At 34.0% G+C, this 18,078-nt stretch overlaps 1 protein-coding gene across 4 annotated transcripts in view; it reads right to left on the bottom strand.

The window, feature by feature from the left end:
* The window catches only part of Diaph2 (diaphanous related formin 2), a 748,266-nt gene that overhangs the window by 672,570 nt on the left and 57,618 nt on the right, over positions 1 to 18,078 (bottom strand). For 2 of the 4 annotated variants that reach the window (XM_076562124.1, XM_076562122.1), the window contains 2 exons: positions 5,547 to 5,651; positions 235 to 255 (listed from right to left, as the gene is read on the bottom strand). In XM_076562124.1, the coding sequence (XP_076418239.1) occupies positions 235 to 255; positions 5,547 to 5,651 (126 nt within the window). The remainder of the gene's footprint in view (positions 1 to 234; positions 256 to 5,546; positions 5,652 to 18,078) is intronic. The other 2 variants (XM_076562125.1, XM_076562123.1) reach the window with 1 other exon arrangement.

Genomic DNA, 18,078 nt, shown 5'->3' on the forward strand with positions numbered 1-18,078 from the left:
AAAAAAACTCCAAGAAAACACAGGCATATTCTAGCTCTAAAACATATTCTAAAACTATACGAAAGTCCTTAACCTAGCTAAATTTTAGACACTTGATCTCAATATTCACCTTAACACTTTGGAAAAATACCCAGGAAACAAACAAAAAAAAACCATTAACTATTGCACGCAAAACTCACAAATTTCTGAAACACAAATTTAGTACTAAGGGTAAAACACATCTTTTGTACTTACCGTAACTTTACTTCCAACTATCTGCATGCAGTGGTCAACGAAGAATGGTTATGGTGTGAAAAAAAACAAATAGCAATAATATTAGTAATCAGAAGCTTTGACAGAAGTTAAGTGTTTAGTAAATTAGTCACTGGCCTACTCTAGTAACACATTTAATGCTTTAGATCCTGAGGTGAAAACAAAATACCAATATTAATGTGTGCCATTTCAAAAGTATAGTCTACACAAAGGGAGAAACGATCATGATGATTTGGAATTTTTTAAATTCTGTACTCTAATGGGTTTTTCATACATTACAATATAAATATAAAATGTAAGTGTAATATACACTCAGATATTTTCCCTATTCACAGTCCCTCAAAGAAATTATATATATGTATATATATATATATATATATATATATATATATATATATGTGTGTGTGTGTGTGTGTGTGTGTGTGTATCTGTGTGTCTGTGTGTCTGTGTGTATATATATATATATATATATATATATATATATATATATATTATAATACTGCTCTTGTTTGCTTTCCTATCTATGGCAAATATAGTGTTAAGGTCAGAATAAGTTATCTTAAAATACAAATGTTGCATTTAAAGTCAAGCATCAAGTTCATAAATGAACTTTAGTTGAAAGCTGAATATTTAATATTGTTATATATTTTAAACACACAATATCATTTTAACTTGTAATTTTAAATTACAGGACAAATTCATCATTATTGTTCTTTTCTAGGTCATCCTACTGTTCCAAAGAATGAAATCAGTGTTTTCTATATGATGTGAGAACAAACAATGCACTTTATCTATAAAAAATGCACATATTAATATGGAGGAAACAGTTCAGAAATTTCAAGAGATGAGACAATTTCTGACAGGCAGGATTGTGTTTAGGAAAACAAGAAGAACCTCTTAACATAAACATAATCTTATGCCAAAATCCAAATGTAAGTCAAATCACTGTTATCAGATTACCACACTTGAATATCAAGCAGTGTACCAAAAAGAGCTAATTCACTATTCAAAACTATTCATGTGACAACAGTTATTATTAATATGTGTTGTATTTTTCAGCTAGTGCTTTTAAAGCAAACATCAAATTTAATTGAAAGCCAAGTATCCTCAGCTGAGTAAGATATTAAAAGATATAAAAATATAATGGTGGCTTCCAAGTAAATGATTTCAGAGGAATCCACAAGTCTCCAAATAGAGAAGCGAGTTCCTTAAAAATTAATTCAACACACTGTTTACAAGCAGTGATTATTTAGATGAATAAAAGCTTCTTTGGTGCCACTAACAGTCCTCTGAAATGAAAGATATACTATTGACCTAAATTATTTCCTCCCACCAAAGAAGACAGAGGTTATATTTGTCCCTTGTTTCTTTAGTACAGACATGAGACCAAAAAGAAAGAATGAGAGCTTGTGTTAACAATTAAGACAGGTTCATAGTCAGTAAAACAACTAAAATGTGGCCCATTGAAGGCCTGTTTTAATGATTCATTCAGATTACAAAATTATTTCATTTAGCTAAAGCACATGCAGAAATATATTAGATTGATTAGTGAAGAGAAGCAAGAAGAAAATACTTTGGTCATATGTAGGCTCCACTGTTTCACATTATCCAACCCATAGATGAAAAGGACTTGAGGAAAAATTATCTGATAATGGCAACAACAAAGCCATAATAAATACATGCATATTGACATGTATACTACAGCTTTCAAGTACTTGTTTTACTGGTTAAGTCTACAAATTTGTAGATATAATTAATCTAACTATTTTGGATTATGTACTATTGAAGGGGTTTGGGGGAACAATTATACCTCTCAATGCCTCACATGTTGTCAAAAGTATAATATGAGTTCTAAAATCTCAATTTCAATGGTTATATGTAAATTTAGAAGTAAACTGCTTTCTTCACATTGTCGTAAGAACAATGATATGCAGTTCGCTAATGTTAGGGCTCTTGTGAATAATGTTTCCTCATGAATGTCCACATATACTGTTAGGTGTATGCCATATCTTCTCTCAATCACTAGCACAGTGTGCCTCTTCCTGGATTATGGATCAGAAATAACAATACCAACAGCTTGTTTTCCTGTTCTGCAATGGTACTTTGAAACTATACAATCTTCTTTGTTATTTGTAACTAAAGAATTCATACAGGCCAACTCCTTTGGGTCAGGACTAAAACTGCACCTCCTACAATAACAAGCATTTTGCTCCAAGAGTAATAAAAACACATTAGGTTCTCCACATACCTATTTAAAGTTCACTCAACAGTGAGTTACTCAATCTACTATTACTTTTGTACACACAAGTCTCTATTATAGGACTTTACATTAAGTGTGTGGGGATGAACAAACAATAGTTTTACAACATCAACTTGTGGTTTCCTTAATATCCTCTTATCCAATACTAATTGTAATAAAATTAATGATGCAACACCAAACTTTTTGTTTTAAAAACAGGTTCTGACACATGTCTGTATGTTGCTTCATTATCTTTTAATGGCCTTTCCCAGGAACATGGCTATTCATCACTGAGCTCATTTTTTCACTGTTAAAATTCCACGTAAAAGAACAATGCAGTTAGTTAAAGAGAAAACAAAATTTTACATTAAAATTTAACTATAGTCCTCCCATATTTTACACACAACTCTGGAACATTTTTGCACGTTAACACTAGTTCTCCTTTTAGATGAGATCTTTGATTACCTACAAAGCCTTTTTTATAACATGATAGGTTTCATCATATCTGAATTAAATGAGGAAACATCTTTAATGAGTATATGAATATAATGAAAAAGAATAAAAATATACAAGGCAGGCAAAGCATATTTAACACCTAATGAAAGCTAGACAGCAGGGCAGGAACTTAAGCTCCATACAAGCCAAGAGCCACACATTCAGTGATAATTGGTGCAAAATTGACTGTTATAATGATGAACAGGTAAAAGCATTGTTTCATATTGAATGTTGTTATTCATTGAATGACATCCCTCTTAACTTTGAAAGGGAAAAATGCATAAACAATTTTCATAGTTTTAATGATAGAAAACAGTACTAATTAATGTCTCTCCAAGGTGAGAAAGCTTCAAAACATTGCTTGTCAACAGGCTCTCATCCATCAAAATATTTGGCCCATGAAAAATAATAGCAAAAAAATAAATCTTGGAACTCTTGTGAAAGAAGAAGAGCTAACAAGTATGCTGAATGAGAAAAATAAGGGCCATCCAGTCAGTAGAACTAATTTTGTGGCTACTTAAAATGGAAAATTTCATGTCTTATAAAAAATACTCATTTCTATCATTTGAATAAAGCAGTTAAAATGAGCTCCTATCTCGCCTCTTCCCTTGCTCCACCTTTCTCTATCCCCTCTGCCCATTCTCTCTCCAGTTCTAGATGGGATCCAGAGCCTTAACAGGTTATGCAGGTGCACTTCATGCTAAGCTGGAGCCCCAGCCAACTGTTTTTCATTTCAATACAAAATTGAGCATAAGAACTAAAGGTGTACATTTCTTCGGCAGGCTGAAGAGAACACTGTATGAACATAAATTAAAATATGCTGTGCATAGATAGTAAGTCATTATCCAAAGGTCAAGGAATGAGAACGTCATATAATCTTCATTACAGTCAATCCCACTTACCCAAACACCACCAACAAATGAGCCAAAGACACTAACAAATTCCATCATTAAAACACCACATGATTAGTCATATATTATCTCTACTTTGTACTCAGATCTAGTTATATAGATTTGCTAGTATGCTTGCCTTTAAGCATTACAAAAACAACACTGAATATATGCCCTGCATTTCCTAAAGCATTTTACTGGGAACAATAACTTGAGTGCAAAAATGAGAAGAGATTCATCAGAATTTCAAAGTAAAAACCCTATGCATCACCTAATTCTATTGAAAACGATGCTCATGGCAAATTTCACTTATCACTTGAAACATATTTCTGCCCTTGGATACCAGAACCAAATTAAAAAACATGTTGTTGCTCTGCTCTGGCAGAGCTGCAATGCATTATATTTAAATAGTTGAGCATTCAGATTTAGCTTGCCTAAAGTACAATATAGAATCAATACAATTACAAAATCCAGTAGTTGCTACTGGAAGCAGTGTACTAAAAAGTATGAATGACATAGCCAAATAATGTTAGAATATACTTTTACAGTGAAGGACATTTTCTTCAGTGGTCAATGATTTAAACTGAAAATACTTTGTTTTAAATACAAGTTTACAAATACAGATATATAATATATTCACATACCTACATATAAATTATGTATGTGTATGTCTGAACACACATACATATACAAATACGCATAGTGATCTTATGAAACCTGGATATGTAAAAATGCTTTTCAGAAATACAAGAGATATATTTTGTCTTATCAAAAACACATTTTTTTCCTACAAAAAAATTCAAAATCTGAAGGCTACTTTTCAAAGAGCCTTAGAAGGGTATCAAGAAAAAAAATCAGCCGGGCGTTGGTGGCGCACGCCTTTAATCCCAGCACTCGGGAGGCAGAGCCAGGCGGATCTCTGTGAGTTCGAGGCCAGCCTGGGCTACCAAGTGAGCTCCAGGAAAGGCGCAAAGCTACACAGAGGAACCCTGTCTCGAAAAACCAAAAAAAAAAAAAAAAAAAAAAAAAAAAAAAAAAAAAAAAAAAAAGAAAAAAAATCAATTCTATTAAAGCAGTTAAGTTGTTCTTGTTGACAATAAATTCTTTCAATAAAACATATGTTTAGGTTTTGAAATTCATACCAATTTGATTAAACTTCCTGGTGTGTGCTTTCCTTTATATTAAGGTGAGCTTTACCACACCAATTATGAGACAGCTTACACAATTTGCACTCAAAACAACAAAGCAAAATAAGAAAAACATTCCTAAAAATTACATGCTTCAATGTAAACTTAATTAAAGGTGGCTGTGCTGTTTGCATTTTCTCTCTCAAATCTGAACATTTTATGTAGCAATCTGTATAGTAGGTAGAATACCAGCAAAAAACTGCCAATTTTTAGTGACTGCATAAAACCTCTGCCCTCAAATTCACTAAATTCTGTCAAGAGACTTCCATATTGACCTCTTGTTTATAATAATAGATCTCTCATATCTAATGAACAGTTCAGTACTGAGATATATATGCAAAATATATAAAAGTGTACATATATCATTTCCTTAATTGGCAATACGAGTGCACTGAGGCAAGAGTTTAAAGAGCTGAAGTTTGTTAACATTTAAGGAAACAGCTAAGCTGATTCTGTTGGTGCCTGGGAAGTGTCCCTACTTACAGATTTTGCAGTGGCAGAAATATACTGAACAACCATCTCACGCTTGGTGGCAAAATCCTTGTTTCGTAAAGGAGCCTTCTTTTCTTCATTAAGGTTCATATCCTCCTGTTAGAAAGAACATTTGCTGTGAGGATGGATAAATTATTGCTTAAGTGCTTCAAAAGTGATTAATGCAATTAATATCTAACATCAAATAGTTTTTGGATAGTTCACTATTATTTAACACTTGAGATACCATAATTTTGTGTATATTTCACACGTATTCATGATCTATATTTCTACTTAGCTAAGCAGTGACAAGAAAAAATATTTAAAAACTATAGTTATGCATTATACACTCCTAGCAAAGCCATTCATTTATCTCAATAGCAAACACACACAGACACAGACCCCCACACACACACAGACCCCCCACACACACACACACACACATTACTCTTTGGTCAATGTTTCCCAAGGACCACTGACACTCAAGAAACCAAATGTGATAGACAAATTTAACAGGAGACATAATCACCAAAGAAAAGTTCTCAGAAAGTTGCTATATATGAAAAAGAAAAAAAGAGGAAATCTAGCTGACTGTGTGTGTCTATGTCTGTGTGTGTATGACAACAAAAACTATGTTTTAAATTACCTTGTATCAACCATACAAATGCTTCATTATGAAACATCACACACGTATATTATACACTTTGATCATGTTATTCCCCCCCTCTGCCACTTCTTATCCCTACACGGTTCCTACAAACCATTTACTCTTATAAATATCCCCATCCTACTACTATTGTAGCTACAGACAACTGACTCATTACCTCCCCATTTGTGTGCAGTTTAATTTTTGTTAATGTTTTCCTTATAAAGCTGGATATGAAATATATACAGAAATATTTTAAAAACTGTATTGAAGTCGAAAGGCAGTGACTTTTTATGTCTTCTTTACTTTTAAATTTGGAATCATTATTTATTGGGCATATACTATACACAAGGAACTGTGCTTGGCTATTGACACTGAAAAGCTTAGACACTGTTTTTACACTCAAATTAAATACTACTATTTATGAAGCAATTCCTGATCCTTAGTAAATGGTATGTATGTTTGTTGACTAAGCTAACATAACTAATTCATGATCTAATAGGTACAAGTAATTATAATGGAGGCAGGTATAAGATCCTTTGAAAACATAGAACAGATGGTAAGGTCAGCAAAGATTTAGCCTGGATTTGAGTTATGAAGGTTGAGAAAAAAATCTAATGGCCAGAAGACCAGTTAAAAGATTCCCAATGGTCAGCTGTCATTTTTGGCTGCCCAATGACATTTAGACATGCCTTCTACGTTTTAATGCATCCTCACATTGTCAATTTCACTTTAAAAATGACTCCATATAAACTGCATTTGTCTACTTCCCTTATATATAATTTCAGTACAGACATGTGGCTTAGTCTTCACCAATGAAATGCATTTATAAAAGGTATAGACTCAGAAATAAACTATGTGAAGAAATAGGCTATGAACAGGCCATTCATCTTGCTGGTGTGGGTGGCAACAGAGATGACGTAGATAGGGAGCTGATGGCAGCAGCCACACATTTTTTACTTAGACAGACCAATTGGTTCTGGAGTGGCAACAGCTCCTTAATCAGACTATATTTCACTATGTGGCTCTACAAGCAATTCCTATATTGCCATCTGGAGTCTATTACTGCAACCCTCTTGGTTGAAGAACAAACTAATATTTCTTAATACTTAACCTACTTTTAAAAATCTAGAACAGGTATTCTTACTATCAAAAATTGTGAGATATTGAAGCATTTGAAGTGAATACTGTTAACTGTCAAACTAAAGAAATGATAGCTGGATCAAAGGAAATTAATTTAAGAAGCATGCAAATGTTTCTTGAAGTCTGCATTTTTTTCAGGCTAAAATATACATATCAGCTTCAATTTATGTTCAGGTGACATCACTTAGACTCTATCTCTACCACTCTAAAATATTCTGAGGCTTCTCCTTCATCTTGAGATAACACATCTATTCATCCGACCTTGGATTTTACGGTGTCATTGGCTAAGCACATCATTCCATAGCCTCATATTGTACTTGTTTTCATCAAAATTCCTATGTTCTCTCCACACGTGTTGGACTATTTCTGTACTGCCTCAAAACATTCTGATGAAATTTCTGTCTGATACAAAATAGTTACAATGAATCTATACCTCCCAAGTGAAATCAACTGTGCAACTGTCAACATCTTCTGGATTTGTAAACTTCCCAACATAGCCTGAAAGGGTAGTAGTGCCATCTCTCCTTCCAGTGATATTTCTACATTGGTACCTCCATTTGATTTTTAATGGCACATACTACAGTGGTCAGGCAATCAAAGAAGAATGGCGTTGTCAAAAAACAGGCAAGACGATAGAGGAATGTAAGATTATACACCTCAGAGAATGTTGTCAAGATTGAGTATGATGATACATATCAAATGATGTACATTAACCAGTACCCAGAGAATGATATCTCCCTCTAATGCTATCAATTGCCCACCCTCATTTTGCGACCTTTTTTTGCTTAACCCTTTATACTAGGTTGGCAGTGACTGTTACGTGTACTATATAATTTCATACTTCCCACAATTTTTCATATGATGCTGCTCCCTCTGCCACTTTTCCCTCTGTGAGCTGCTGCTTCCCACTTAATCCACATCTGGCCAGTTCTTACAACGCCCCATTTTGAAATTGGAACCTTCATCCTGTTCTTCCATACTAATTTTATTTATAATTAACACTTTGTCATAGAAATATCACCATAAAACTCTAAGGTAATTGAAAGCAGGAACTTACTTATCTCTGCAATCACAGCCAAGATCCTGGAAGTAAGCACTTACTGAATTTTTTTGAGCCTGTGTGATACTTGAGAACTTTTCTTTAAATATTGTAAGTTGCATCAGAATCATTAGCATTTTTTTTCACTTATGAAATGGCTGCCTACATTGGTTAGGAATGGATAGCATTCATATGAACAGAAGAGTCTATAATGACTCATTTGATTCTTATATAAATAAAAAATATACTACTAATTATGCAGCTGATACCTCCAAATCATTAACTCCAGCTTTATAATACAATAATAAAACTAAATAGAGCAATACTCGTAACTCAATATTAACTCTAAACAACATAATTGAATATGAAACTACTTCTGAACACGGAGTTCTTTGATAGTAAAAACACAAACCAAGTTTTAAGCGTATTTCATGTTTGTTTAATGTATCCACAATATATGAGGAATACAGTGTTAAAAATGATGTTGAAGTCTACATAACTGATCACTTAGAATAGTTTTCAATTACACCATATTTGTAAATATCATCTTTCTGTTTTCACATCTCATTCAGTTATCTCTCTCTAGACACATTCCTTTACTTCATCAAATAGTTTGAATTTTTATTGTTTTGCTTTTATTTCATTTATTTGTTTATTTATTTATTTTAGTGATGAGGCTTGAACCCAGGGCTTCATATATATGCAGCACATGCTATAATAGTGGCCTACACCTGTAACCCCAAACATGTAACACTAAAGTGATGAAGAAGGAACTATATAAAAGTAGAGTCAGATGAGAATGTTGAAAGTTATATCAGCTGAATATTACTTCATTTAATCTTTCATTCATTCTTTCTCATTCCTCTCTGGTTTTCTCTCTTTCCTCTATCTCCAAATCTTAGGCTAGAGAGATACGGATCTTTATGGAAAATTAATCAATGGCACCCTAGTACCTAAAATACACTAGTATCAACAATGAGTATAATTATTTTTAATGTTTTGTGTTTTAAAATTAGTGGAATTTTATAATGTTATTTAAACAAATAATTTCCAAGTTGTTTGGGTGGTAGGTAAGTTTGAGCTTGGTTGTATTCTGTTTTATCAATACAGGATTTTGCTGTGTAGTTCAGGCTAGCCTAGAACTCCTAATCCTTCTACTTCAATCTCACAGGTATACATGCCTATACCCAAAACTTTATTTTTTCCATAATTCTAGCTTCTTTGAACAAAAAAACATAAAATATTTGCTACTCAAAATCTAATGAAAATATCAAGAGTTTTTTTTATGTAATTTAACCAGTGGCCAGTTAACCTGGCATTTATCAACTGCCTTAAGTTTTCAAAAGATTCGTGTAGCTCTATTAAACTACATACATTGTAGCCACATAACATATAAGAGCTGGGGTAGAAAAACAAAGTCAAATGGGTAAAGTGGAAAGATAATACTTCTGAATATAAAATGAGGCTAAAGGCAGAGGCAAAAGCATAATATTAAGGGAATATTAATAAGTTTGATACAAAACTTCCTCATCTATTTCTTTATTCAAGGTCCTGTTAGAGGCCTCCACCCGAGATCATGTATTACATAAGAAAACAAAAGTAGTATTTTCACTGCTGAATTGTTAATTGTGAGTACAATCTACAAGCAATGTTTCTTGAGTAGACAGATTACATAAAGGATCCACTAGGGTTGAAAAACAGCAGTCATTCAAAAAATTAAAGAAAATAAGACTTACTAGTACTTAACAGAGAATATATACTAGATTCCTCTTTGGATCCATAGGTTTGAATGGTATATGAAGTGGCTTAAAGGAGCAGTGAGATATTCACAATGCATATTTATTCATGTTCAGCATACTACAACACACTACAGTCAATGTTAGGTATATATTACTGATTATTTTATCTACTTTCAACCAAATAAGCCCTGAGAAAATGGAAACACAACTCTAAATGATTCCTATAAAGACAACAGATTGAAGATAATAGGATAATATCAATAATGCAAGCACACGGGAACAAGAAGATAGGTGACTGCTATATCTCTTATTCGTAATTCAGAGTCTTTTATCCATTATCACATAGTAAAAATAACAAAAATCTAACTCTAATGAGCTGTCTCCATAAGACAAAAATGATTAAAGTAATCATTTGAAATACAGTTACATATCAATCATGATAATGACCCTCACTTTATGTGTGTATTATACTTTAAAATATTAGGCAAGGGTAGTAAAAATCCACCTCAAATTAACAGGCCATTGAAATCCTAGCAGCCAGAGCATGAAGGAAGCATCTTCAATTTTCTCAGCAATAATTAGAATCACATGATCTAAATCCTGTACCTTAGTGATAGTGTAATAACTTAATGGCACATGTTTATGCGCCTCTTTTGAATTTTCTTTAATAGCAAGAAACAAAAGGCCTCACAGCAGCTTGGAAACATTTGGTAAAAGCAGCTGAGATAATAAATGCAAAACTAAAAAAATAAAATGCCTTCCTTGTCATCAAATACTTTCAGAAGACACACAGAAATCACTGTCAAAACAAACAAACAAAAAAACATACTAATGTAGGTATTAGGAAAGTAACTCAAGTGTGGGATGGTTCACTATGCAGCTGTTTTGTAAAATAGCTTATAGTTGTTTCAATACACACACACATATACACTACTTTTCTTGGGGTCACTAAGAGAACAATTTCACAAGGAAAACATATTGCCAAAATAAAAGTTGTAGTTAATATGAGGCTTTCAGAAAAAAACACAAGTAGAAAGAATTCCTGAACACACGTACATGTGGAAAACTTCAACAGTCATTGCAGGAAGTACTTTAATCCAAAGTGCACAGGGTGCTACACAAATAAAGAAGTCAGCTTTTATTTAAAAAATAAAAAGACAATAAAATAAAAAAAATCAAGCCAGCCAGGGTGATATCTCACACCTATAAATCTTGCACTCTAGAAGCTGCAGAAGGAGGATCACAAGTTCAAGGCCAGCCTCCGGTACTTGATGAGTTCCCAACTAGTCTTGGCTATAGAGTGAAACTATCTCAAAAATACATTTAAAAAAATACAGTAAAATATTCACATAATTTTGAAATGAGGTAGGAAGCAGACATGAAAATATTTTCTCACTAACCATACTAAACATTGTAAGGTAGTATCAGAATGACCAATGTATGTTTCCCCTCACTTGTGGTTCTGAGATTTTATATAAATATGGAAAATCGTGTATGTGTATTACATGAAAATAGATGTGAAGTTTTCTTGGGGAAAAAAAGGACTAATTTAAGTTGGGAGGGTTAATAAAAGGGAAGCTAGGAGAGTATGAAGAGGGCAAAAATGCTAATCATACAATCTGTACTTGTATGAATACTTGACAATACATTTTAAAAAGAAAAAATATATTTTCTCCCTATAAACACATCTCAGGTTATTGCAACATAAAGTATTTTAAAGCATAATTTAGGCATTTCTCTTTTAATTTAATTTCAAGGGTACCCTGGGCTACATGAGATTGATCCAGTCTAATACAGAAACAGAGTCAGAAGGCGGAGGCTCACACTTTTAATCCCAGCACTAGGAATGTGGAGACAGTAATTAATATAAGGCAGGAGGAGACAGGAGCTCAGTCCCCCTTTGCTCTGAGGACTCCATAGAGGTAAGAAGTCTCTCTAGAGGCTGGCTCCTTTACTTCTCTGATCTTCCAGCATTTATCCCAATATCTGACTCCGGATTTTTATTATTAAGATCAATTAGAATTCACGATAGAGTCTAATTAGAAAGTAACTGCTTTTCCTGCATAAACCCCAGGTTCCAAACAGCCAGCACATGCACTGAGGACAGGACCCAGTCCCACTGCCTGGATGCCTCCCAAGCAGATCAAGCTCATCAACTGTCTCACTTATCCAGAGAGCCTGATCCAGTTGGGGGCTCCTCAGCTATTGTTTCATAGTTCATGTGTTTCCATTAATTTGGCTATTTGTCCCTGTGCTTTTTCCAATCTTGGTCTTAACAATTCTCGCTCATACAATCCCTCTTCTTTCTCGCCAATTGGACTCCTGGAGCTCCACCTGTGGCCTGGCCATGGAGGGGACTGAACCTGCCTGGACTGAATCTACCAGGTTGAGCTGAATCCCCAGGGGAGTCTTTGCCCTGGAGGATATGGGAATAGTGGATAGGCTGGGGGTAAGGCGGGGGGGGGGGCGGCAGAGGACAGAGGAATCTGTGGTTGATATGTAAAATTAAATTATAAAATTAAAAAAATCATAAAAAAACAACCGAAAAAAAAAAGAAAGTAACTGATTTTCAAAGAACTTCATGTGGAATGACACATATTGGCTGACCCAACTTCTATATCAGTCTTCTGCTGAAATCACTGTTAATTCTTTCTTCTCAGGGCTAGATACTGTCTACAGTAGACAGCCGTGAGGATGGAGATCAATATATGAATTACATAGAAGAGAAAATTGAAAGAGTCTATGTCTCTAATAGCATTAAAGATTCCTTCATTAAAACATACTTGGACCCACTAATATACCATGCCATACTCATTGCACAGCTGGTTGTCGTCAAAGGGGACTGGAATTTACTTGTCCTGGTGAAGCTTGACTAATGGATTGGATTGATAAAAATCAATGCCCTGATTAAGTTTTTGCTAAGTACTTACTTGTTCCATTTGAACTTGCTTTTTGTTTTATGTATTTTATGCATGTGAGTGTTTTGATGTGTATATGTCCGTGTACCACATTTGCCTGGTGCCTTCAGACATCAGATGAGGATGTGAGGTCCCCTGAGATGGGAGTTACAGATGGTTGTAAACTATCAAGTATGTGCTAGGATTTAAAACCAAAACCTCAGGAAGAGCACCCTGTGCTCTTAACTGAGCCATCTCTTCAGCCCTGAACTTGGGCTTCTTTGTCAGCTTTTGGCTTTGACTGTGACTTAATATAACCAAATACCAAGATAAAATGAACTTTAGAGAAAAGTAGTCTAATTGTTGCCTGTTTAAAAGCAAGACATAAAAAGCATGGGCTCACTGTCTGCACCCAATAAAAACAATCATAAAAGCAGAGGCTTTTTTCTGAAGAAAGAAATTCATTGGGAAACCTCATTCATTTAAGGTTTTCTCAATCTTGACTATGCCTTCATCTTATAAGGAACATAACATTAGCATATGTATATATACTCATAGTTTAATGTCAGACATGTTGAGGTTACTTGCATATATATATACATATATACTCACAAATGAATTCATACACATAAATTTATTTTTATATATACTATTTCTCAAGTGAGAAAGAAAAACCAAAAAGTTTAAACCACTGCATCAGTCCTAAGGTTACAAAGCTTTTTTGTAATATGTCAGTGCAAGGTAGTAAGTGTTCTAGGCTTTGCTCACGAAATAGTCTTTCTTTTTATTCTTTTCTGGGTTTGTTATTTTGTTTCAGTTTGGTTTGGTTTGGCTTAAGTTTTTGAGACAGGGCCTGTGTATCCCAGATTAGCCTTGAATTCTCTATATAGGCCAGGATAGCCTAAATTAGAATTACATTTTTGCTACAGTACAGAGGAGACACAAAATAAGAATTTTTAAAAAGACACAGCTGCATTCAACAAAATATCCTTTGTAGACAATGATTCATGTAATTTTCATGTGTCTTTGAACAATTTTCTCTTTAACCATTTAAAACATAAAGCATGAGGCAAGTGAAGTGGCCTTGCAGGGAAAGGCACCAGCCATACAAGTCTGGTGACCTGAGTTGGGCCCTGGAGAACCCATAGTAGGTGGAAGGAGAAAATCAACTCTTGCAAGTTGTCATTTTACCTCCACATACACACTGCAGCATGTGTGCATTCCTACCTGAATTCACACATCATACACACAGACACACACACACACACACACACACACACGCACGCACGCACGCAGGTATGCATGCACATGCACACACAACTGTAATAAAATAAAAATATAAAACACAAAGCAACATTGTCATCTTACAGACCATACAAAGTGAAGTCCTCCTGTGGGGAAAAGTACCTTTGATATGTTTATGTCCTCTGAAACAAAAGAGCATCTAACATTCTGGCAAGAGCTGTCAAAGCAAATTTACCAGGACTTGCAACTTGCTTTTTTGCTATTCCTTCTTTTCACAATGCCACCTTATGTTTTGATATGTCACCCTATCACAACATAAACTCCTTGATCATCAAGATTTTCTTTGAGGTATTAGCTGCTCTCTCTCTTTCCAGAACTTAAAATAGTGCCTAGGATATTGGAACCCTTGAACTTTGATGAATTCCTCAAACTCTAAGAATGCACTGATGCCAGAAAACTAAAGACTGATAATTCAGAAGTGGACACTAGCTTTTCACATTTTCTTTCCAACTTCATCTGCTTCTTTCCTGAGCCCCCATGAGAGGCTCAAAGGACTATATCCGCACTAAAGCAGCTGATCCATAGCTATCCTAGAACTAGGGAAGCCATGCTTACCTGTCTCCCTGCCTAAACTCTGCTCTCTGAGGGTAAGGGGAGGTGCTGTATTTATTTCTAAACCTGAAGCCCATAGCATACTATCTAGTACATAGCACAGAACTAATAATTGCTAAAATGTACTTGTAAAAAATATGAAAAATGCCCTTTTTAAAAAAGGTAGTATTTCAAGGCATTTCCATATGCAGATCTAGAAAAGAAGCAGCGGGTACTGAACTTGTCCACTACATCAAATTGTAAACCTAGTTCTTTAGTATCTCCTCCTTCAATGTCTGTCTCCGTTTCCCTTATGAACTTTTCGCACTAATAACTGCAAAAAAAAAATTAAACTGATCTAGATCCAGACTAGTTTTGACATCTGTTACCGAGTGCTACTCCTTTACATGTTTCCCATACAATTCTTCACGGTAAAATAAAATGTAGAGCATAGTCTAAAATGTGGGGTAAGGATGTAGGAAATTTAAACGTAACTGGTGGAAACTGGGCTGTATGAACAATTTCTTAGACTCTAATCATTTCTGACAACTGTTCCATGACTTTTTTTAGATGTGAAGGCCTAGTTTACCAATAATGTATTTTATGGGAACTTAACTGCTAATTAAACTTACTTATGCTAAGAGCACTCAAAGGTCCTCGGCCAAGCTAACAAACTTCTAAAAACCTGATGCTGAGTGAGAAAAAAAGATCCCTTAATAGCAGTCAAGGGAACACAATATGCTTTGGTTAAAGTAGAGCACCTGGTGTCCAGAGGCAATTCTTCTGTGTAAATTAATGAAGGGGAAAAGGAAAAGAACAAGATTAAAAGCTTTAGGATGACCTGTGAGAATTCTAACTTGTGGAATACAAAACCGATAATTAAGCACTTATTACATATAAGTATCCCATCATTAAATTATGCCAAAGATGCAAAGTACACCAAAATAATACAAAAAATAGTGTTTTGTCATTTCATGCCTGGGCCATGAACATATAGTAAATAGAAACAATGCTGATTCTGAAAATAACACATTCATTGTAAGGCAATATTGGTCAAACTAAAAATAGCATACATACACAGTACAAGAAAACTACTCTCAAAGAATAGATACAATCCTTTAAAAGTTTCTCATTTATCTTAGTTGTTAACTTTTAATCAAACCATGTTTCTCACAAAGGCTATTCCTGATACATTTTATTATTTTAAATAGTGTGTTTATTTATAAATGATATTTACACATATCAGTGTTTCTGTTTTTCTGTTCTCAATGATTATGTTGGCAACTGAACAATGATCGAGGTTTACATGATAAAGGAAAAACATACTACAAATGTTTATAATATATATTCACTATGAAGATATGTACTCACTGAATATATTCACTTACATTTGTTTGACACTTATAAGTTTTTCAATTGATAAAACCTGTATTTACCATGTACAACACACATTGTTCAGTGACTAAATGTAGCCCATTAATAGACACTATTTCAAATAATTGTGTGCTAAGAACACTTTTTATTAAACCTTAACATTTTCAAAACAATGTGTTATTAATTATAGTCATTACTTTATACAACAGATCTCTGTAAACTTATCCCCCATACCTAAGCAAACACTTATAATCCTTTGTCTATCATCTCACTATTTTTCTCCCAACAACTTCAACTCCTGTGTTAAAACTAGTTTTTATTGTCATCTTGTCAAAATATAGCGTCTCCTGGAAATGGGGAATCTAAATAGAATAACTGACTCAGACTAGCAACCATGTCTATGAGGAATTGTCTTGACTAATAACTGATATGAGAGGACCCAGCCCATTGTGGGCATTGCCATCCCAGAGCATGTAGTCCTTCGCTATTTAAGAAAACTAGCTGAGCATAGTCTTGGAGTGAGCCAGTTAACAATATTCCTCCTTGGTTCTAGCCTCCAGCTGCCTACTGTGACTTCCCTCAGTGATTGACTGTTACCTACAAGTAGAAACTAAATCAAACCTTTACCTCCCCATGTTGCTTTGGACATCTTGTTTTTCACCTCGAGAGAAAAGCAAATTAGAACTCGACTATAACCACCATTCTACTCCCTAACTCTATGACATCAACTTCTTTAGATTCTGTACAACAATGAGATCATCAATATTTGTTTTTCTATGCCTATTTTTTTCTTTTTATAAAACAAACTAAGCCCACAATGTGGTAACTCATCTCATACCTGTTTGAATGGCCATGCTCAAAAAAAAAAACAAAAGATAACACCTATAGGCAAGGATATGGAAACAAGAGGACTCATTGTGTTGCTGATGGGAATCTAAATTATCATTGCCATTATAGAAAATAATATAGTCATCATCAAATAGTAAATAGCATAATCCAGTAGTCACACTACTGGATATACACACATTTTGTTGTCAATATTCAAGTATATAATATTTTTATGTAGGTGACAATGATATATATGATATGTATCAAATTAAACAATAACACAAAATTATATTTCCTATAAAATATATGTGTTTAATATGCTCCTCCAAAGCCGTATGGAAAAAAAATAATTCCATTAGGAAAAATGTAGTACTAACTTATACATTTGCTTAAATAACAATGAATCCAACAAATTCTTCTACAAAATATCATACATTTAAAGATTTGTTTAAAAGATAACATTCTAGTAAACATTAGAATTAACATGAAATCATAAAACATAATTATGCAATGTTATAGTTTATATAGTACCTACAAGTTGTAAATTAATGGGAATCACTATTGCATAGGGTTTGAAGCCTATAAAAGGCATGTGTGCAACTTGGAGAAAAGTAGTAGAAATATGACAGTATTTGAGATGGATTGAGATAGGATGCCTCTATGTAGCTAGCTTCTTAACTACAATCCTCCTCCCTCAGCCTCCAGAGCATTGATATTACGGGCATGCACAGTGACACCAGGCAACAATACAATAGCTTTACACTGAATAAAATGGGGGAACCGAGGTCTAAGTAGGTAAAAAAAGAATGCAAACTATTTATAAACACAGATATAACAAGCAAAACAGTTCAGTTAGTGCAGAGTCAAGGTACATGTGGTAGTAGAGACCCACTTCTGATCCTTTCATTTTATTCCATAAATTAGGCAACAAAGTCATCACCAGAAAAATACAGAAAGAGTTCTAATATTTCAACAGCAAAAATGTGATATAGTCACCTAAGGCCACAAGTGTAAGAACAGTGGGGTCATTTAAAATGACTGT

This window comes from Peromyscus maniculatus, chromosome X (assembly GCF_049852395.1).
Source record: "Peromyscus maniculatus bairdii isolate BWxNUB_F1_BW_parent chromosome X, HU_Pman_BW_mat_3.1, whole genome shotgun sequence".
Taxonomy (NCBI): Eukaryota; Metazoa; Chordata; class Mammalia; order Rodentia; family Cricetidae; genus Peromyscus; species Peromyscus maniculatus.